The sequence below is a fragment of the Engystomops pustulosus genome, chromosome 5 (assembly GCF_040894005.1).
Source record: "Engystomops pustulosus chromosome 5, aEngPut4.maternal, whole genome shotgun sequence".
Taxonomy (NCBI): Eukaryota; Metazoa; Chordata; class Amphibia; order Anura; family Leptodactylidae; genus Engystomops; species Engystomops pustulosus.
Genome location: NC_092415.1, coordinates 137,915,389 through 137,937,691, shown reverse-complemented (window position 1 = coordinate 137,937,691; position 22,303 = coordinate 137,915,389). Strand labels below are relative to the sequence as shown.

Sequence of the window (22,303 nt, the reverse complement as noted above, 5' to 3'; positions counted from 1 at the left end):
TGTGTGCCAGGCACCTTAGAAAGTATTTTCATAGGCATATTAACCCCTTTATGTGTGCCATATTAATTTTTTATGGTCATTAAGAGTACTTCGGATGCTGATGCAATGCCTTTCTAAGGCGCCCCATCAGAAGAAGTTTGCAAGACATCACATCCTGCTAGTGCAGGATAACACAGCCAAACCCCAGTGTTAACACCCAGGTTTGTGAAAGATCTGAAAACAAGTGTTTAACCCCTAAGACACCGCAGTCAAACATGTATAATAATAATAATTCTTTATTTATATAGCGCACACAGATTATGCAGCGCTGTATGTCAAATTGGACCCTGTCCCCATGGGGCTCACAATCTAAGCAACCTAACAGTATGTTTTTGGAGTGTGGGAGGAAACCAGAGTACCCGGAGGAATCCCACGCGAACACGGAGAGAACATACAAGCTCTTTGCAGATGTTGACCTGGGTGGGATTTGAACCCAGGACCCCAGTGCTGCAAGGCAGAACTCACTCAGCCACCGTGCTGCCCATGTATCCAAGCAAATGCAGAGGAAGCATGCTTCCTGTCACCTATGGGCCCTCCGCAGCAAGGATCATGGGGTACTGTTGATATCGCACGGTAGCCTGGGGTCCACTGAAGTTTTTCTTTCACCATGGCCCTGCTCCTTGGACAGCCAGGTCGAGTTGTTATTGTACAAAAGATCTTCCATTTAAGAATTTTAATAATAATATATTTATATAGTGTACACAGATTCTGCAGCGTTTCACAGAGCTTGCCAAGTCAGTCCCTGTCCCCATGGGGCTTACAATCTAATCAACCTACCAGTATGTTTTGGAGTGTGGGAGGAAACCAGAGGACATGAAAACATGGAGAGAACATACAAACTCTTTGCAAATGTGGACCTGGATGGAACTTGAACTTGACCAAGCACTGCAAGGCTGTAGTGCTAACCACTGAGTCACCTTGCTTCCCCTAATTATGGAGGCCACTGTGCTCTTAGGAACCTTGAGTGGTGCATAAATTATTTTGTAACCACGGCCAGATCTTTGTCCTGCGACAATTCTGTCCCTGAGCTCATTGTGCAGCTCCTTAGACCTCATGATTCTCATATGACCTCATATTCTCATCATGCACTGTGAGCTTATCGGTCTTATATTGACAGATGTGTGCCTTTCCTAATCAAGGCAAACACAGTTTAATTAAACACAGCTGTACTCCAATGAAGGAATAGAACCATCTCAAGAAGGATCAGAAGGTAATGGACAGCATGTGAGTTAAATATGAGTGTCACAGCAAAGGCTCTGAATACTTATGACCATGTGATATTTAAATTTTTCTTGTTTAATAAATTAGCAAAAATATCAAAATTTGTAAATTTTTATATTAAGAAGTGCAGAGTGTACATTAATGACCAAAATGACCAATTATCAATTGGCTGCAATGAAACAAAGAGAAATGTAAATAGGTATGAATACTTTTCACACCCAATGTTTGTTGCATGATTAAACTCTGTACTTTCTCCTTTTTGTTTGTGTGACCAGCAAAATCATCCAATACCTGAAGTTATCAATTTACTCAATTTACTAGATACTAGTAAGAATACTTTTATTGCAACCATACAAAATACAAATCACTTGAAGCCACCATACTGCAAATAAAAGCATGCAACACAGATGCAGTTTACTTTGTATTTAACTTAGGGCTGCTTTACACTAGCTATGGTCAGCCTGTGATATTTTGTGCAGTGTCACGGACTGACTTGACTACTAGACACGGGATTCTTTGCATCATATTTATTTAATGATTACAGTGTTGGTGCTGTTGTTTAGTGGGGAAGCAGCGACTCCCAGCATTATATTGATATGATGCAAGTAATCCCTTTTATGAGTTTACTCCCATTCACAATTAAATACAGTCTAATCTAATGTAATTAACAGGGTTGTTGTAGAGATCTAGACAATCCATTAGAAATAGTAAAGCAATGATGATTTCAATGAAAACACAATACCGTCATATACATATTCCTGCTTTTACCACTCTAGAAGAGTACTTAAAAAAAAAGAAATCCAAAAACAAGCCAAAATATTATAGTAATAGTGAATGTAACCTATCATTGTTTTCTCCATCTAAGCTAATGTTCTTTAGTTAGATACATACATACATTATAAATGAAGCCCCTAACTGACAAATGTTGTAGGCCCCCCTGTGCACTTTAGTTTCCCTTCTTATACTACTATACAGCACCCCTATTTTATTATACATGCTGCACCCCCCCAAATAATTAAATGAGGCACATCTAAATCATTATTTTTGAATTCTTCTTTACAGCAGGGTGTGTTTATATGTTGCCATTAAAACTTCATTGTAACTTCATCACAATAAGTTGTGATGTGGTTTTAGGTGCAGATTTTTAATTTAACAGGTAAAAGACATGAATTGAACAGAAGAATCACAGTTATCAAACAGGTTTGCCCATCAGTATCAAAGTCACCTGTTTTGTAAACACAAGTGTTAACAATAATGTAGGCAAATCACATATCCTCAGCTGTTCGAATGCATTTCAAAAGGCAATGAAAACGCAACCAAAAAGCACCATGTAAATGATCACAGAACATGAAAGTGCCATGTCACAGACTGACCACACAGCCGAAGAAGGGATCCTGAGTATCATTTATGGTGCATGAAGTCCTAACTACAAGGGAGGTTTCCCACACTGTCCATTATCAAATAAGAGACAAACAACATTAACCCCTTAGCGACCAAGCTCATTTGTGCCTTGATGACCAGGCCCTATGTCAGGATTCAGGGGTAGTGGACCCATTGAACTACCGTGGATGATGACGTAAGCCGACACCTGGGAGCGGGTCTAAGTGGTACCCGGTTTTAACTAGAGCCCACCGCAAAGCGGGTTGCACTTGCTGTGGCATGGCATCACCAGGTCACTTCACAGGCATGACTTTGTCCGTGGTGATGGCCAAGGCAAGGTGCAGATTCGTGAGGCAGAGTTGGAGTTGGACAGGCAGGAGGTCAGGACAGGTAGTACGGGATCAGAGTCGGGCACATAGTGGAAGGTCAGGACAGGCGGCACAGGAGTCAGAAGTCAGGAACAGAATCGACGTCACAATGGGAAATCACTATAAACACACAGGACATAGGAAGTAGCTTTTCCCAAGGCACACGGCTCAGAGATCCAGATGGGAACACTGGAAGGGGCTGGAAATTTATCAGGGCAGGTGGCCGGTGAGTGAGGCTGCAGACTGGCTCCGGGGGCACAGAGGAGGCACACGAGTGCACCTGTGCCAATTGTCACTTTATTCGGTGATAACTTTAGAACGCTTAGACTTGCCCAAATTGATTTTGAGATTGCTTTTTGTGACATGTTGTACTTCCAAGTTAGTGGGAAATATTGGTTAATACATTTTTCATTTATCTATGAAAAAATGTGAATTTGGCAAAAAAATTTTTTTTTAAATTAGCTATTTTCTAAATTTGAAATGTTCTGTTTTTCAAACTGATAGACTTACTACCAAAATTAGTTACTAATTAACATTTGCCATATCTCAGCTTTGTGTTGGCATAATTTTATTAGTGTCCTTTTGTTTTATTACAATGCTACTAGAAAGATCACAAATCGAACAGCATTTTTTCAAATTTTCAAGAAAATTTTAGAACAAATTATTTTAGGGACCATTTCATTTCTATAGAGGTTTTTGAAATTGCATTAATAGAAACCCCCCACATATTCACACACAAAAATAACCCCATTCTAAAAACATGACCCCTTAAACTATTGAAAACATTGCGTATCTAGCTTGTTTACACTTTAATTATTTAACAGAAATAAAAACAAAATTATCGTATTTATCGGACTATAAGGCGCCCCGGAGTATAAGGCGCACAATCTTTAAATGCCTGCTAAAACATCTAGGTTCATATATAAGGCACACCTTACTATAAGGATGAATGACCAGCAGGTTGTGCACTGTTCAAGGCAGCTGTTGTCTGCTAGTACGGTTCATATATAAGGCGCACTGGACTATAAGGATCAAAGGATTTTTTGTGCGCCTTATAGTCCGAAAAATACGGTAAGGTTTTATTTGGGATTTTCTAATTAAATCATGAATACGTTCATTTAGCCCTTAAATTTACCCACTGGGTAAAGTTGAATAAAAGTAGAAAATGCCTCCACCATTGTATTGTGCAGTGTCTTTGAGTACGAGAACACCCCAAATGTAAAAGAGACTATATGCCAAAAAAGGGTGCCATTTAATATTGCAATTTAAAAATGTTACTTAACACCTTCACAACCAGCCACATAAATTAAGAGGCCTTCAAATGTGAAGGCTTTCTGGAAAGGGCTCACAGACATCTGCACGTAACTGCCATGATCAGTGCTTGTAAACAACGCAGTTAAGATAACTCTATATTGGCAACCCTGTAACTTCATCGGAGGCCATTTGTTGATTGCCTGGACGCATGGGTACCTCTCAGAGGCTCCCATGCAGGCCCGTATCTTCCATCAGGCAGGGTGGATGATTGCCCAGAGTTCTACCCAGTGGAGAAAACGGGGGACACTGGCACCCGCCAACTGCTCCCAGCACATAAAAAAATAAACTCATTATTCACCTCCCAAGCGCTCCCAAAAGCTCATCTTCTCTCCTCTTCTTTTGCAGCAGTACAAGTAGAGCTCTGGCCACCGCAAACTAAGACACAGCGGATCACTGCCCCATGATGTCATAGTGTGCACATGGGTCGAGCACACAGAGCTAACTTTACCGGGCCTGCTGAAAAGAAGGGGAGAGAAGGCGAGCCTTGGGGAGCACCTAGAAAGTGAGTAATGAGTTTATTTTATGCCAGTGTGCTGGAGCTATCTGTATACTGGGGGGAGGAAGGGTAGTATGCTGGGACTACCTGTATAATGGGGGGGAGTGTACTGGCGGTATCTGTATACTGGGGGGAGGAGTGGTAATATGCCGGGGCTACCTGTATACTGGGTGAGAGTGAGTGTTCTGGAGCTACCTATTTACTGGGGAGAGTGTGCTTGGGCCTGCCAGTGCTCTGGGGCTGCGCGATCTCTTCTGGCAGGACCCGGGCGTAATACACTGAGCATGCACAACATTTCACAGAGCAATACATCTGTATGGCACTGTGTAATGTCTATCTGAGCTTGAACAAGTGATCAGAATATCACTTGTTCAAGCTAACATGTCTCTAAAAAAATGTTAAAACAACAAAGTTTTTTTAAAAATAAACACCACAATTCACAATACACAACTAGTAAAGAACAAAAAACACAAAATCACAAAAAAAAAAAAGTTATTTGGTATTGCCGCGCCCGTAACAGTCTGTACAATAAATTTTAATCATAATTGGACCCGCTCGGTGAACGTGGTAAAAAAAAAAATGAAAAATTTGCCAAAAATGTACATTTTTTATCAAACTGCAAAAAATGTTCTAGATAGTGATTAAAAAAAAGTCACAGGCAACAAAATGATACCACTGAAAAGAACAACTTGTCACGCAAAAAATAAGCCCACAAACTGCTCCATCAAGCAAAAAATACTAAAGTTTTGCTGCTATAAAAATGGCGATGCTAAAACAAATGCAATTTTTTTAATTCTAGTTTTTCTTCAATAAAAATATTGGAGAAATATACATAAAACTTATTATATGGTATCACCATAATCGGAATGATCTGTAGAATAAAGATAATATATTATTTTTATGCTACAGTGAACGCCCTTCCAAAAAAATGCTAAAAATCTGAAAAAAGAATTGATGATTGTCAGGCTTGAGGGAGGTCACAGAGGCACCCGTGACAGTACCCCCTCCCCCCCTTCGGCCTCCCCCTCTTTTTGGACTGAAGGAACCTGTGGAGAAGAGCACGATCCAGGATGTTCTCTTCGGGTTCCCATGACCTCTCCTCCGAGCCGAACCTCCTCCAGTCGACAAGGTAGAATCGTCTCCATCTGACTGTCTTCATATCACCTCAAAGACATCAGAAGTATCAGCTTCAGGACCAGGAGAAGGTACATGCCGGAGAATTGATTCAGGACGACAGGTTTCAGCAGGGAGACATGAAAAGAATTCGGGATACGCATAGTGGAGGGAAGGCGGAGCTTATATGCCCCTGGATTAATGCGCTGTAACACCTCGAATGGACCCAGGAAACGTGGACCCAGTTTGTAACCGAAAATATCTGGAGGAGAGCCACACTAGGAGAGAAGATGGGAGGGGATGTGCGTCTTTTATCCGCCTGTGTCTTAGTGCGGGCAGACGCCTGAAGCAAAGACCGACAAGTCTGTTCCCAGATGGATTTAAGGTCCACTACCAACTCTTCTACTGCATGAACATCAGCAGACACGGAGAGAGGTAGGGGTGGACGTGGAAGTCTCCCATACACAACGAAGAATGGGGCGGAGCCGGCAGACTCAGAATCCAGGGAATCATAGGAGAATTCTGCCCATGGGAGCAGAGCGGACCAGTCGTCCTGTCTGGTGGAAACAAAATGGCGAAGATAGCAGCCCAGGGTTAGATTAACCCTCTCAACTTGTCCGTTGGACTGAGGATGTTAAGCAGACGAGAAGTCCAGTTTCCCTTGTAGTTGATGGCACAGGGACCGCCAGAAACGGGAAACAAACTGGACCCCTCGGTCCGAGACTATGTGCAGACGTAGTCCATGTAGCCGGAAGATGTGCTGGAAGAACAGGCTGGCAAGACGTGGGGCTGACAGCAGGCCTGGCAGGGGAACAAAATGGGCCATCTTGGAGAAGCGGTCGGTCACCACCCAGATAACGGTATTACCCACAGAGCATGGAAGATCGGTAATAAAGTCCATTGCCACGTGAGTCCACGGGCAGCTGGGTATCGGTAACGGCAAGAGAAGACCAGCTGGTTTAAGACGATATGGCTTGTTTCGAGCGCAGGAGGTGCAGGCGCCCACAAAGTCCCGTACATCCTTGACCATATCTGGCCACCAGTAGTGTTGGGAAATGAAGGCGAGAGAGCGTTGCACCCCAGGATGCCCAGCTACACGGGAGCAATATCCCCAAGTCAGTATCCTCCTCCGAAGGGCAGGTCAGATATATATCTTGCCTGGAGGAAGTTGCCGAAGTTCCACAGGAGCAGCAAGAACCAAGCGTTCAGGAGGAACAATATGTCTAGGAGGAGGATCCTCCCCAATCACATCCGAGGCACGGGAGAGAGCATCGGCCCTCACATTCTTCTCTGCAGGACGGAAATGTATGAGAAAATTGAAACGGGAGAAGAAGAGAGACCAACGAGCCTGTCTTGGATTGAGACGCTGGGCAGTCTGGAGGTACAGAAGGTTTTTATGATCGGTGTAGATATTAACTGGAAAACGAGCACCCTCCAGAAGATAACGCCACTCTTCCAAGGCAAGTTTTATTGCCAGAAGCTCTCGATCACCAATAGAGTAATTCCGTTCTGCAGCTGAAAAGGTCTTGGAGAAGAACCCACAAGTGAGGGTTCTGCCCTTTGGGTCCTTCTGTGTGAGTATGGCTCCAGCACCAACGGATGAGGCATCTGCCGCAAGCAGGAACGGCTTCTCTGAGTCAGGTCGAGTAGGAACGGGAGCAGATGAAAAAGCAGATTTTAACTTTGTGAAGGAGTCTTCTGCCGCCGGGGGCCAGTGTCTAGGGTTGGTGTTCTTCTTCGTCAGGGCCTTAATGGGAGATACCAGGGAGGAAAAATGTGGGATGAACTGCCGGTAACAATTGGCAAATCCCAGGAATCTCTGGATAGCTCGTAGCCCTCACGGCCTCAATAGTGCCGGGTGACGCCGACCGATGCACACACAAATATGATCTTGTGCATCGGCATTATCCTATAGGTTACATCCAAAAGCCTCTGATGACACACTTCCCCTGCAGGGGAGTGTTGAAACGCGTCAGGCGGAGGACAATATAGGATTAGATAGAGTGCAAAGTATAGCAATGTGAATAGCACTCTATAGGTGGACTGTGTGCCAGCAGTATGTAGTGACCGAAACTGGTTAAATTATGACTGCGTGTGTGTGACACATATCTTAGTCAGCTGTAGGTTCAAGGGGGCGATACATTTGAATGAGAATAGTAACATATTCCCGATCCCCAAAACATACACTGAGTTGCCTGAAATATTGAAAGTTTAGTGGCTGAAGAGTGGCCCTTTTTAGATTTTGATTGAAATAAAATTTAATATTTTAAGTGTTCTTTGCAACAGGCAATAGCTCGTAGCCCTACCTGACGTGGCCAGTGAAGTACTGCAGACACTTTAGCAGGGTCCATCTGAAGTCCCTTGTCCGAAATAATATATCCAAGGAACGGAAGACTCTTCTGATTAAATAGACACTTCTCCAGTTTAGTGTAGGGGCGATTGGCCCTTAGGCGCCTGAGAACCTGCCGTACATGGGATGCAATGTCCGCAGAGAACACCAGAATGTCGTCCAAGTGTACCACGACACAGGTATAGAGCAAGTCTCTGAAAATGTCGTTGTCAAAGTCCTGAAATACCGCCGGAGCATTACAGAGACCGAAGGGCATAACAAGGTACTCGAAGTGCCCATCTCGAGTATTGAAGGCGGTCTTCCACTCTTCACCTTCACGTATGCGTATGAGATTATATGCCCCTCGCAGATCTAACTTGGTGAAGATCTTGGCACCCTGTAGACGGTCAAAAAATTCGGTGATGAGAGGCAAAGGGTAATGGCTTTTCACCGTGACTTTGTTGAGTCTGCGGTAATCTATGCACGGGCGAAGGGAACCATCCTTCTTGGCCACGAAGAAGAAGCCAGCACCGGCGGGAGAAGAAGACTTCCGGATGAATCCCTTCTGCAAATTTTCCTTAATATAGGCCGGGATGGCCGCAGTTTCAGGCACGGACAGCGGGTAAACTCGACCTCGTGGCGGGGATGTTCCTGGCAGCAATTCAATAGGGCAATTGTATGGACAATGCGGTGGCAAGGTCTCCGCTTGCTTTTCAGAGAAATCATCAGCATAGTCCAGGTAAGCAGCGGGAAGACCATTCAAAGACTTGGGAGACAAGGTATAGTAGAGGCTGGACGAAGAGCCCTGAGACAGCGGGACTGGAATCCAGAACCCCAGCGAAGAACCTCCCCAGTCTGCCAGTTAAGAACAGGTGCATGTCTCTGCAGCCATGGAAGTCCCAATAGGATGGAGGAAGTGGAACGGGGAAGTACGTAGAAAGACACTCTCTCCATATGCAGGGCACCAACTTGCAGACACAGAGGTTCAGTGCAATACTGGACTGGATCAGAGAGGATCTGACCACTGACCGAAGAGATGACCAGGGGCTTGTTGAGGCGGATCACTGGAATTTCCTGCGGACCCGGAGTCCAAGAAGGCACACACTTGGAACTGGCTGCTCGTACCAACGCTGAGGAGCACAGGAATGGTCAAACGTGGAGAAGCTTCGCACACACTTAGGGACGCTTCTCCCAAGAACCCTAGGTGGTGGCGTTTCCCGAACGTTGAGGACGGACAGGACACGTCCTGATGAAATGTTCAGGACTCGCACAATAGAGGCAGAGGTCTACCTGTCGTCTTCTGTTGCGTTCCTGGGAAGAGAGTCTGGCTCTGTCCACCTCCATAGGCTCTTCAGCAGACGTTACAACTGGTGACTGGAGCGGCCTCTGGAAGACAGGAGCCAGGCGAGGAAGACGTCTTGGACGAGCTTGAGGCTGCTCGAGGAGAGACTTTTCGGCACGCTCTCTAAATCGCACGTCTATCCGGGTGGCCAGAGAGCTTAGACCACTCAGAGTGGACGGCAGATCATGAGCGGCCAGAGCGTCTTTAACATGGGAGGAGAGTCCCTTTTTGAAAGCTGCGGACAGGGCCACGTCGTTCCAAGAGAGCTCCGAGGCCAGGGTACGGAACTGCACGGCGTACTCTCCAACAGATGAATCTCCCTGACGCAGATTCAACAAAGCAGTCTCAGCAGAGGAAGCCCGTGCTGGTTCTTCGAAAACAGACCGGAATTCTGCCAGAAATGCCGAGAGTGTAGCAGTGACCGGGTCGTCTCTGTCCCAAAGCGGAGTAGCCCAGGCCAGGGCCTTCCCGGAGAGGATAAATGCCACCTTGGAACACTCCGTGACGAATTGGGACGGCATGAGCTCTATGTGTAGAGAGCACTGGGTGATGAAGCCCCTGCATAGCTTGGGATCCCCGTCATACTTGCCGGGCATAGAAAGACGTAGCCTGGGTTCGGTAGCTGGAAGGACAGCCGGAGTAGCAGGAGTTGCAGGAACAGCTTCAGGGACATGTTGCTGATGCTGGGTAGTTAGCAACTGTTGCAGCATGGCGGTGACTTGCTCCAGCTGTTCACGCTGTGCGGCAATCTGCCAGGATTGATGCATCACAATCGTAGCAAGATCGGGCCGACTGGGAGATGGAACCTCAGTGGGATCCATGGCCGGATCTTACTGTCAGGCTTGCGGGTTGTGGATCCACTGGACCACTGCAGATGATGACACAAGCCACTACCTGGGACCGGAGTCTAAGTGGTACCCGGTTTTCACCAGAGCCCACCGCAAAGCGGGTTAGACAAGCTGCGGCGTGGTACCACCAGGTCGTTCCACCGGGCGTGACCTGTCTGCAGTGGCGGCCAAGGTTGAGGTACAAGAACGGCAATCAATCTTGTGGTCAAAGTCCAGGCACAGGGTCAGGGCAGGCGGCAGAGATGCAACGTCAGAGTTCAATCCGGGGTCAGCAACAGGAGGTCCAAGCAGAGGGGTACGGGAACATAGCACACAGGACAGCAGCACGGAGAATCACTAGTACACGGGAACAAGGAGGAGATCAGGTAACACAGGAACATGGAGGGACACAGGAACGCAGGAGACACAGGAACGCAGAAGACACAGGAACGCCGGAGACACAGGAACGCAGGCTAATCGCAGTAAAGCTTTCTCTCAGGCTGTGAGGCACAAAGATCCGGCAAGAGATACAGAGGAGGCAGGCTTAAGTAGTTTTAGTGAAAATGGCCAGCGCCAATTAGTGGCGCGCTGGCCCTTTAAATTTGCCGAAGGTGGCGCGCGCGCCCTAGGAGGTGGGGACGCACGCGCCATGCTGCTGGAGTCGACGTGGGAACGGGACGGGGTAAGTAAGAAGCCGGGGGACCGGGGCAGCCATGAAGCGCGGCACGGGTGTCCCTGCGACCCGGGAGGGAGGTCACAGAGGCACCCGTGACAATGATTTTATTTTCCTTCACACATAAAATTAATAAAATCAAATCAATAAGCTAAAGACCCACTAAAATGAAGGGTTTTTTTTACAGTTTATCTTGTCCTGCAAAAAATAAGCCCTTATTTTGTCCAAAATGCCAAAAAAAATAAATAAAAGTTTGTATAGCCTATAAACTCCTTCCTGGCGTGTGCTGTAATAGAACAGTGCGGCAGGAAGTGACTTGCCAACATGGCTCAGACACAGTGATCGGGGGAGATGGTGGCTGTTCCTGATGGCCATCCATACTGCCCCATGGGCCAGAGGGGTTTCGCTGCTGCCCCACCCCTCAGTTCATGATCGGTGCTATTGGCTGATCAATGCAGACCAGCCAATAGTAGCGATTTTACTTATGTCAGTACAGGTGGTCCCCTACTTAAGAACACCCGACTGACAGATGACCCCTAGTTATAAACGGACCTCTGGTTATTGGTTATTTACTGTACAATAAAGAGCTATAACAGTTATTAAAGGTGTCTGTCATGGACACGGCCATGTTTTCTTAGTGGCCGCGCATACTATGACGTCAGCAGCGGATGCGTCATAGTATGCGCATGCTAGAAGAAAACATGGAGAGAAGAGAGAAGAGGAGCCGCGGAGAAGAAAGAAGACGGGACGCACTGACATCGGGGACATCGGTAAGCCGCGCTGAAATTGGAGGGTGAGTATATAAGTTTAATTTTTTAAGGGCCGTGGGGACAGGCTGGCTGTATACTACTAGGGGCTGCTGTATACTACTAGAGGCTTGCTGTATACTACTGGGGGCTTGCTGTATACTACTGGGGGCTGCTGTATACTACTAGGGGCTAATGTATACTACTAGGGGCTTGCTGTATACTACTAGGGGCTTGCTGTATACTACTAGGGGCTTGTTGTATATTACTAGGGGCTGCTGTATACTACTAGGGGCTTGCTGTATACTACTAGGGGCTACTGTATACTACTAGGGGCTTGCTGTATACTACTAGGAACTTGCTGTATACTACTAGGGGCTTGCTGTATACTACTAGGGGCTACTGTATACTACTAGGGGCTACTGTATACTACTAGGGGCTTGCTGTATACTACTAGGGGCTGCTGTATACTACTAGGGGCTTGCTGTATACTACTAGGGGCTTGCTGTATTCCCACCCTCAGCTTATACTCGAGTCAGTAGTTTTTCCCAGTTTTTGGTGGTAAAATTAGGGGTCTCGGCTTATACTCGGGTCGGCTTATACTCGAGTATATACGGTACTTATGTACATTATTAAAGTATAATACATTTTCCTATTAAATTATAGGCAGTCCATGAAGATAATTTGTGTGAAATGCTGTATGGATAAATGGATATTTATAATGTAATACATAGCAATAATTTGTTTAGTCCATATGAACGTGATTTTGTATGTACCAAATATATGTAAGGCCACATAATGGAGACACAATGTATACATAACTCCAAAACAGCAGTGACATGAACAATGTTCTACAAGAATGTCACAATGGGACCAATTGGTCTTATTTTGGTATTTACTGTGAATGTACAGTAATTACTTTTGACAGATTAAGAAACAACACTCTCTTCCACTCAGACATTTTACATTTTTTATGTAAAAGTTTTCAAAATCTAGAAACTATTATTTCCAAGAGTTATGGCCAGGCCAGAGGAGTGATGGTGGTCATCATTGGGAGTTTTGGAAACATATTAGTGTTTTTGAGAATTGCATTAACCCCTTAAGGACCAAGCCCTTTTTCGTTTTTGCATCATTCCCCACCTTCAAAAATCGAATTCTTTTTTTATTTTTCCATGTAAAGAGCTGTGTATGGGCTTGTTTTCTGAGTAACAAATTGCACTTCATAGTGGTGGTATTTAATATTCTATGCCATATACTGGAAAGCGGGAAAAAAATTCTGAATGCAGTGAAAATTATGAAAAAGCACATTTGCGCCATTTCTTGTGGGTTTGGATTTTACGGCTTTCACTGTGTGCCCCAAATGACAGGACACTAAATTTGTATAGGTTTATAATGTTTTCATACATTTACAAAAATTAAAACCTCCTGTACAAAAAAATAAATTCTTCATTTTGCCGTCTGTGGGTGGTGTCATTTTTTGTGACTATTGATGACGTTTTCAGTGCTTCTATTTTTAGGACTGTACGACCTTGTGATCACTTTTTATAGAAATTTTAATATTTTTCAAAATGGCAAACAAATACCATTTGCGACTTTGGGCGCTATTTTCCCCCTCTCCCAGAGCCAGAGGTGAGTGGCCGCTCTCGGCCGAGTGATGGCATCATGGCAGCTCTGGGAGAGCCAGGGGGAAGGGGGCTTTAATGGCAGCTGGAGGGGGGGCTTTTATGGCTGCTGTATTGGAGGGGGGGGCCTTGATGGCTGCTGTAGTGGAGGGGAGGGGGGGGGCTTTGATGGCTGCTGGAGGGGAGGGGGGCTTTGATGGCTGCTGGAGGGGAGGGGGGGCTTTGATGGCTGCTGGAGGGGATGGGGGCTTTGACTGTACTTGGGGGGGCTGTGACTGTACTGTGGGGGAGGCCCTGTGACTGTACTGGGGGGGAGGCCCTGTGACTGTACTGGGGGGCGGCCCTGTGACTGTACTGGGGGGGAGGCCCTGTGACTGTAATGTGGCGGAGGCCCTGTGACTGTACTGTGGGGAGGCTATGTGACTGTACTGTGGGGGAGGCTCTGTGACTGTACTGGGGGGCGGCCCTGTGACTGTACTGTGGGGGAGGCCCTGTGACTGTACTGTGGGTGAGGCCCTGTGACTGTACTGTCGGGGAGGCCCTGTGACTGTATTGTGGGAGAGTCCCTGTGACTGGACTGGGGGAGAGGCCCTGTGACTGTACTGGGGGAGAGGCCCTGTGACTGTACTGGGGGAGAGGCCCTGTGACTATAGTGGGGAAGAGGCCCTGTGACTGTACTGGGGAAGAGGCCATGTGACTGTACTGGGGAAGAGGCCCTGTGACTGTACTGGGGAAGAGGCCCTGTGACTGTACTGGGGGAGAGGCCCAGTAACTGTACTGGGGGGGGCTGTGACTATACTGGGGGGGGGGGAGGCCATGTAACTGTAATGGGGTGGGGGGGAGGCCCTGTGTCTGTACGGGGGTGAGGTGAGGGGTGAGGACCTGTGACTGTACTGGGGGGGGGGGAGGCCCTGTGACTGTACCGGAGGGGGAGGCCCTGTGCCTGGACAGGGTGAGGGGAGTGATCTCCTGTGACTGTACTGGCCACAATAAGGATATTGGCTACAGAGGGGGTCATCATTGTAATGATACTGATATACTGTTTATGAAGTAAGGAGCCTAAAATCTACAGAAAAAGGGCCTTGCGGCTTAGAAGCTGCCATGGAGGGCTAGGTCAAAGAAGAAAATGAAAGTAAGATTTAGAGTAAGTCCTGGTGTTACCCCTTAACTCACAATTCTGCGGCATATCTCATGTGCTGTGACTTCTATGAGGAGAAAATAAGACTTTTACTTAACCCCTCTTGGTTTTTGTGTTCCTGTTTTTTGCTCCCCAACTTCAAAAATCTATAAATTCTTTATTTTTCCATGTACAGAGCTCTTTGAAGCTTGTGTTCTGGGTAACAAATTGTACTTCATAGTGACGGCATTGAATATTCCATTTAGTGTACTTGGAAGCGGGAGAAAATTCCAAATGCAGTGAAATTGGTGAAAAAATGCATTTGCGCCGTTTTCTTGTGGGCTTGGATATTACGGCTTTCACTGTGCAGCAAATGACATGTCTACTTTATTCTTTGGGTCAGTACAATGATACAGGGATAACACATTTGCAAAGGTTTTATAATGTTTTCATACATTTACAAAAATTAAAACCTCCTGTACAAAAAATAAATTCTTCATTTTGCCATCTTCTGGCACTAATAACTTTTTTGGTGTATGTGTGTATGGTGTCAGCCCTCTCTGTCCTCCCTCTACCGATGTGCGCCATACTGTTAGGGCGGACGTCAGGAAGGGGTTAAAGAGCTACAGCCACTGTTCACAGCAATACTGACCTACTCATACAGACACGTCAGGAGTGATGTCGGATCTGTATTGTCCGGTGACTTTTGCTTTATCCACCAACATAGTGGTTAGTGTGATAATACTCTGCAGAGCCCATTGTAGACAGAGAATATGACCGCTATATAGTCATGGCCTGCAGTGGACATTTTTTTTTAGCACCCTTTAGATTTTGTTCTTGTGTCTCATTTTAACAAGTTAGTGGATTTGCAACCACCTGTTTCCTACCCATGGATCGCAGTACTGGTATGTTATCTGTGTTGTTCTAAATAAGCTTTTTTCTGTTTGTATGGAGCATATTGTGGTGCTGTATTACTGTAATTCTGATGTGTATAGTGAGCTTGGCTGAATGCAGTAGTTATGTACGGAGCTTGGTTCTGGCCCGGTATCTAATGTTAAATGATTCTAATCCGCAAGAACGTGTTTTACACTTCAATTAGGAGTAGTCAGGTATTCTCTCATTACATGAAGGGTGGGTCCCCCAAAATAATTTCTCTGGTGGGCCTAAGGTACTTCAGTCCGACACTGTTTGGGCGCATGGAGCGGTACGATGCAGCACACGTGTGTGACTGTGCATCTCAATGGAGAGGTATCAACTGTCCTCCTCTCCATGGCCCCGGACATATGGCGGACATATGTTCGTGTAAATGCAGCCTTAATGGGGCACATTTACTAAGAACAGTGCAAACTGCACTATGTACAGTTTGCCTGTGTTTAATGCAGAGTGCGGCAGATTCATAATTTCTGGTGCACGTTCTGCATGAATGTGACACTCCCTGCACTGCCCCGACCACTTTTTGGTGCACCTTCAACATAGGGCATGCAACACATTTCTGTCGGAATTTGCATGTAAAATTGTAGATCCAAAAAACAGGACTTAAAGCCACACTATAGGAAAAACACTCTGATCCCCTTCCTGCAGCTCTGACCTAATTTCCATGTACACTGGAGATCAAAATTAGAGAACAATGTTACAACAGTCACCGATCAGTAGAGAGTGTAGAGGTCTTTGCTTTGTATGACTTCGGCACCTCTGTTGCCACAGGACCTCACTGGTCTCTACTTTTTTCCCATTTGATTTTGGTCCTCTCTTCTTCCGGTCTCTTCCACAGTTCTAGGACTGTTGTGAGTTTCTTGGTTATAACTTTCCAAGGCTTTTCCAGAAGTTTTCTATTGGGTCTAGATCAGGACTCGGGCTGGCTATTTCATTGTTTCAATTAACTGCTTTACCCATTTTGCTGTGTGACTGGACAATGTCCTGCATGAAAATTGCTGACTGATTGAGTGTAGAATGCAAGGAAGGAACCAAGTGTTGTTGAAGAAGGTTCTGATATACACTTGCATTCACTCTGCGATGCAGCTATATGAGAGGTCATACCACTGCAGCAGAAAATATTCTCCATACCATGGCACTCCTTCCACCTTTCACTGATTGATTTACACACTTTGGGCACAGTCTTTCCCCAGTTTGTCATATTATTTCTCATCAGATACAAATAAATTGAACTTGTTTTCATTACTAAACTGAACTGTGGACAACTACTTCTCTTTTCGCACAACATGCTCTTAAGCAAAAGTGAGTCTATCCTTTTAATTCTTTCTGCTAATGAGATGTTTGGTCACTAAAGAGACACTGTAAATGTTGAGACCGATCCTTACCCTGTTCAGTAGTGAACTGGTGAGCAGTTCTAGCTGCAGCGTTGAAATAATTATCAATGCAGATTCTGCACATTATCCTGTCCTCTCTTGCATTTGTCTTTCATAGGCGACCAGCCTTCTTGAGGGAATTGATTCAGTTTGTGATTTTGTAAAGAGGTAATATTCTAGAAATCACAGACTTGGACTCTGGACCTGGTACCAGAGGGTTTCAGTGACTTTGGGTCGGCATATAATTTTTGCAAAGGCAATGAAAGATGGAAAGTTAGGTTGCCAGTTAAATGTTCGCCATTTAATTAAAGGGGTTTTCCCATGAACAGAAGTTAGGCCCACAGGATAGGGCCTAACTTGCTGATCGGTGGGAGTCTCAGTGATGAGATCCCCATGGACCCCCAGTTGCTCCATCAGTGTAATGGAGCAAACGGCTGTGCATGACCGTTCTGCTCCATTAATCTCTATGGAGCTGACGGAAATCGTCAAGTGCATAGAGATTAATTGGGCAGAATGGTCATGCATATCTGTCTGCTCCATTACTCTGAGAGAGCGACGAGGGGTCCAACGGAGGTACAAAAAACATGAGGTAAAGTGGCCCACCCCTTTTACCATAGAAGAGTATAACATGGGCAGCTACAGACTTTACAATCTGTACAAACTGCTTGAGGGCAGTTTAATAACTCTTCTCACTATATATTATTACAAAAAATAAGAGGCCAGTGGATGTATCCAATCTCCATTATTATGACTGTATGACAGCTGTAGCTATGATAAGTTTTGTTATCCCTTGTGTGGAGAGACTGCATTGTTCATCAGCAGTAAATGACATTTCAATGTCATTTTTAACCAGGTGATACAATAATAATAATTATCTTTATCTATATAGCACCATCAAATTCTGCAGCGCTTTACAAATCAATTAGATTACTTGACCAAATTGCCATGAAATTTTTTATTGTGAAAACCAGTCTATGCAAATAATTAATTAATTTGGTGTAAGCAGGGTCTATGTCAAAGTGAACTTGCACTATACTATGTTCATGTGCATCAAAAGAAATTTGCAAAACCACAGCTACGCCAAAACAACGCCACACATAGACAAAAAACCCAATGATATATCACCTCCATTGGTACTGCCGATAGCATGAAAAGGGGAAAAAAATCATTAACCCCTTCACGCTCCGCGGCGGATATATCCGCCACGGAGCGCAGTGACTTAGCGCTCAGTGGCGGATATATCCGCCACGGCGCCTATGCCGGCTCGGCTCTGGATCAGAGCCGAACCGGCATCGGGAAACACGGGGTGCCGGCTGTAACTAATAGCCGGCACCCCAGTGTAACACCCGCGATCGGAGTTGTCTCCGATCGCGGGTGCTTAACCCTTTAGATGCCGCGGTCAGCGCGACCGCGGCATCTAACAAGCATCTGGGGTGTCTTTCCCCCACGATCGGCCCCCCCGAACCGTTTTCGGGGGGCGCCGATCGTTGCTATAGTAACTCTGGGGTCCGATCTGGACCCCAGAGTTACTAGCAAGAATTGCCAGTAAGATGGCGTCTGTGACGTCATCTTACTGGCAAAGTGCCAGCCTATGCAAGTGCATAGGCTGACACTGATAATACTCTGCAATACATCAGTATTGCAGAATATTATCATGAAGAAGCAATCAGAGGATTGCTTGTTCATGTCCCATGGTATAAAAGTAAAAAAGTAAAAAAAAAAGTTATTCAATAAAAAAATAAAGTCATAAATCACTAAAAATGCCCAAAACCCCCAAAACATATAAAGAGACATATAACTCAAAAAAAAAGTCTAAATCATAACACAAACCCCACATATATAGTATCACCGCGTCCGTAACAACCCGTAGAATAAAAGTAAATCATTATTGAACCCCCACGATAAACGCCGTAAAAAAAAACTGTTATAAACCCTCCAAAAATTATGATTTTTACCTTTTCAATCCCACAAAAAATGCTATAAAATGCGACCAAAAAACCATATGTACTTAGACATGATACTGGTGCAAAGTACAACATGTCCCGCAAAAAACAAGCCATCAACCAGCTCCGTAGCCAAAAACGTAACAAAGTTATGCCACTTGGAAGACGGCAATACATAAATTATAGATTTTTCCCCACATTAGGGTTTTGTTTGACAAATTTAGTAAAACGTAAGAAAATATATTCATGTCTGGTATCCCCGTAATCGTATCAACCCATAGAATAAAGATAACAGGATTATTAGTCTATACGGTGAATACCAAAAAAAAAAAAAGTCAAAAATCCAGTACAGAATTGATGCTTTTCTACTCCTGCCCTCAAAAAAAGTTCCTAAATTTTCAACAATAGGTGATACCAACCTCAAAATGGTAACAATGGAAAAAGCATCTCATCCCGCAAAAAAAATGCCGTCACATGGCCCCAATAACGGAAAAGCGAAAATTTTATAGCCTTCAAAAGGGGCCAATGAGGAAACTAAAATCCTGGCAGCTGCAGGGCGCTCCTTCCCTTCTGCGTCTCGCTGTGCGCCCATAAAACAAGTCACAGCCACATGTGGGGGGTCTTTGTACTCAGGAGAAATTGCAGAACAAATTGTATGGTGGGTTTTCTCTTTTTATATTTTGGAAATGTGTAAATTTTAGTGCTAAATGAACGTATAAGGGAACAGTATGACCATTCTAAATTTCACCTCCATTTTGATTCAATTACTATGAAGATCTCAAGGGGTTAACAATCTTCGTAAAAGCTGTTTCTGATAGCTTGAGGGGTGCAGATTTGAAAATGGGTAGATTATATAGGGGGTTTTGATGCTAAATATGTAAAATTTCATTCAAAACTGTATTTATCCCCAAAATAGTCAATTCTGAAAATCCGGAAAAGCGATATTCTATTTGTAAGCCGCGTGACGTCAAAATAAATTATCCAGACATTTCAGAAATTATGAAAATGTAAAGTAGACAAATGGGAAATGTTATTCAGCAACTTATTTAGGTGGTAAATCTATCTGCCTGAAAACGCAATGATTTAGAATTTCGAAAATGGCAAATTTTTCAAAAAATTTATCATATTTTCTTTTTTTTGTAAATAAACGCAAAACTTATCTGCCAAAATTTACCACTAAAATGAAGTACAACATGTGGGGAAAAAACAATCTCAGAATCGTTTTGATAAGTAACAGTGTTCAAAAGTTATAACCATATAAAGCGAAGCAAGTCAGAATCCAAAAAATCGGGCTGAGCCTTAAGCTGTAAAATGGCTGCGTCCTTAAGGGGTTAAAGGGTGTCTTTCAATGTCTCCTTTTTGATGTATCTAATTCTGAGTTTTGCTCAAAACTACATATAAATTACAGTGTTTTTTAGACAAGAGGAAACACGGCACTCTATGGAATGCATAAAAACTATACAAAAAATGGCAAAACCTAAATAGCTACTGTAAGTTAAAGCAAATATTTTGTCAATATTTATTTGATTTACATGTAGGTCAGGGGTTGCATAACTATTCCCAGAAAGCTGTTAATTCACATATAGTTATAAGTATTTTCAGGAGACATAAAATTTCCTTCCATTGCATCTTTACACTTTGCCAGTGCTGATGTCACAGCTGTTTTGGAAGAGTACAGTTTACATTGTGTTAGTGGGCAAATGTGTTTTATGAAGCCACATGTTCACTACACTTGTAGCATGCCATGACGCTATCATTTTTTCGGCCTTTAAAGAAAGAACTATGCCAGGCCTTACCAGTGTGGCTTCTTTTGTGTACCATGAGCACATTGGGGCCGATGCATATTATCCCACAGATATCACATTTTAGTTTTCCGTTAGGAAGTCGAATACCTCCAACTCCTGTTAAGGCTTTGGTGCCTTGTCCATTCAGTGAGCCATTCATTTTCTCCCCAGCAGCATCAATGATTCGTAAATCTTCTGCACATTCTTCTCCATTCATTTCACAGGCACGTCCATTCTCCTCGTCACTGTGGGTTTCTACTTTTATACTGCTAGCTAAAAGAGACAAGGGTGCAAAAATTCAGTTCCACATAATAGCTTTTATTTGATATGTTGCCACTAATTTAACATTCTCATTTAGAATCTTCAATTTATTCTTTATCATTTAAATTGATATCATGGAACACAGCTTTTCAATAATATATATATTTTTTAAGTGTTGGTAAATATAAACACAAAATTAAATACTATGTAACAAAGATATATGCACAGGGTAAGCTTTATGGGCTGGCGAACTGGGCATTTGCCCAGGGCCCCCAGTCCCTGTGCATGTGCACTTTTGTGGTTAGAGGATATATTGCTCTTTTAATATCCCTTGGTTGAATGCCAGGGTGAGGATGCTTATCTTCTATCTTCTATCTATATATCTATCTGTCTAGATATCTATCTTTTATAATTTGTCTATTTCCTATCACCTATTTAGCTATCTATATATAATCTACTTTATATTTATGCATAGTTAAATCTATCATCTATCTATTAATCTATCTCATCTTTCATATTTATCATCTTGCATCCATCTACCCATCAGCTATCTCTTATAAAATTCTCCTAAAGTCCCATATTACAGATTCTGTAGTTACTATACCACTGGTTGTAACTTCAAAGTGTTATTATTGTGCAGGACTAAAGGCAGCCTTTAACCGACTGTGACTGTTCATAAATAGTTTTATTTTGGGGCCCCACTTTGTCTAAAATCAACCCTTTATATGCATACGTACAAACAACATTGACCAAAATTTTATCAGTCAATTCACTAATAGCGAGTCAAAACAAAAACAAAATCCACAAATAAAACATAAGATTACTGAATGCTTTACACCTCACTGATTACTGAAACAATCAACTCAGTACACCCTTTTTTACAGTTTAGTTTTTTGCTCCCTTCTTTTCAAAAGTCATAACTTTTTTATTTTCCTATTTACAGAGCTGTAGGAGGGCTTGTTCTGCATAACAAAATTTCCTTCCTAATTTCAGTATTCACTATCACATGCAAACGTAATGGCAATTTTCTTGTGGGTGCTTTCGCTCTGCCCTCCAAATGACACGACCCCTTTATTCTTTGGCCCTTAATGATCAGCATTTATATATTGATTTTATTATGTTTAAAATATATATACAGGCAGTCCCGAGGTTACGTACAGGATAGGTTCCGTAGGTTTGTTCTTAAGTTGAATTTGTATGCAAGTTGGAACTGTATATATTATATCATTGTAACTCCAAACAATTTTTTTTTGGTCTCTTTGACAATTGGATTTTAAAAATGTCTGGGGTCGTCTGTAAGTTGGGTGTTCATTCGTAGGGGACTGTTGTGTATATATATCTACAAAAAAAACATTTATTTGTTTCTCCATATTCTGTCACCAATAAATTTATGGCTAACGTATATATGGCGTATATACGTCC

At 43.8% G+C, this 22,303-nt stretch overlaps 1 protein-coding gene across 11 annotated transcripts in view; it reads right to left on the bottom strand.

Moving 5' to 3' along the window:
- IKZF1 (IKAROS family zinc finger 1) overlaps positions 1-22,303 on the bottom strand; it is a 130,489-nt gene that overhangs the window by 45,758 nt on the left and 62,428 nt on the right. For 7 of the 11 annotated variants that reach the window (XM_072153141.1, XM_072153146.1, XM_072153140.1 and 4 more), the window contains one exon: positions 20,633-20,893. The exons of 2 other annotated variants lie outside the window; for them this stretch is intronic. In XM_072153141.1, coding sequence (XP_072009242.1) covers positions 20,633-20,893 — 261 coding nt within the window. The remainder of the gene's footprint in view (positions 1-20,632; positions 20,894-22,303) is intronic. 2 more of the 11 variants (XM_072153143.1, XM_072153147.1) reach the window with 1 other exon arrangement.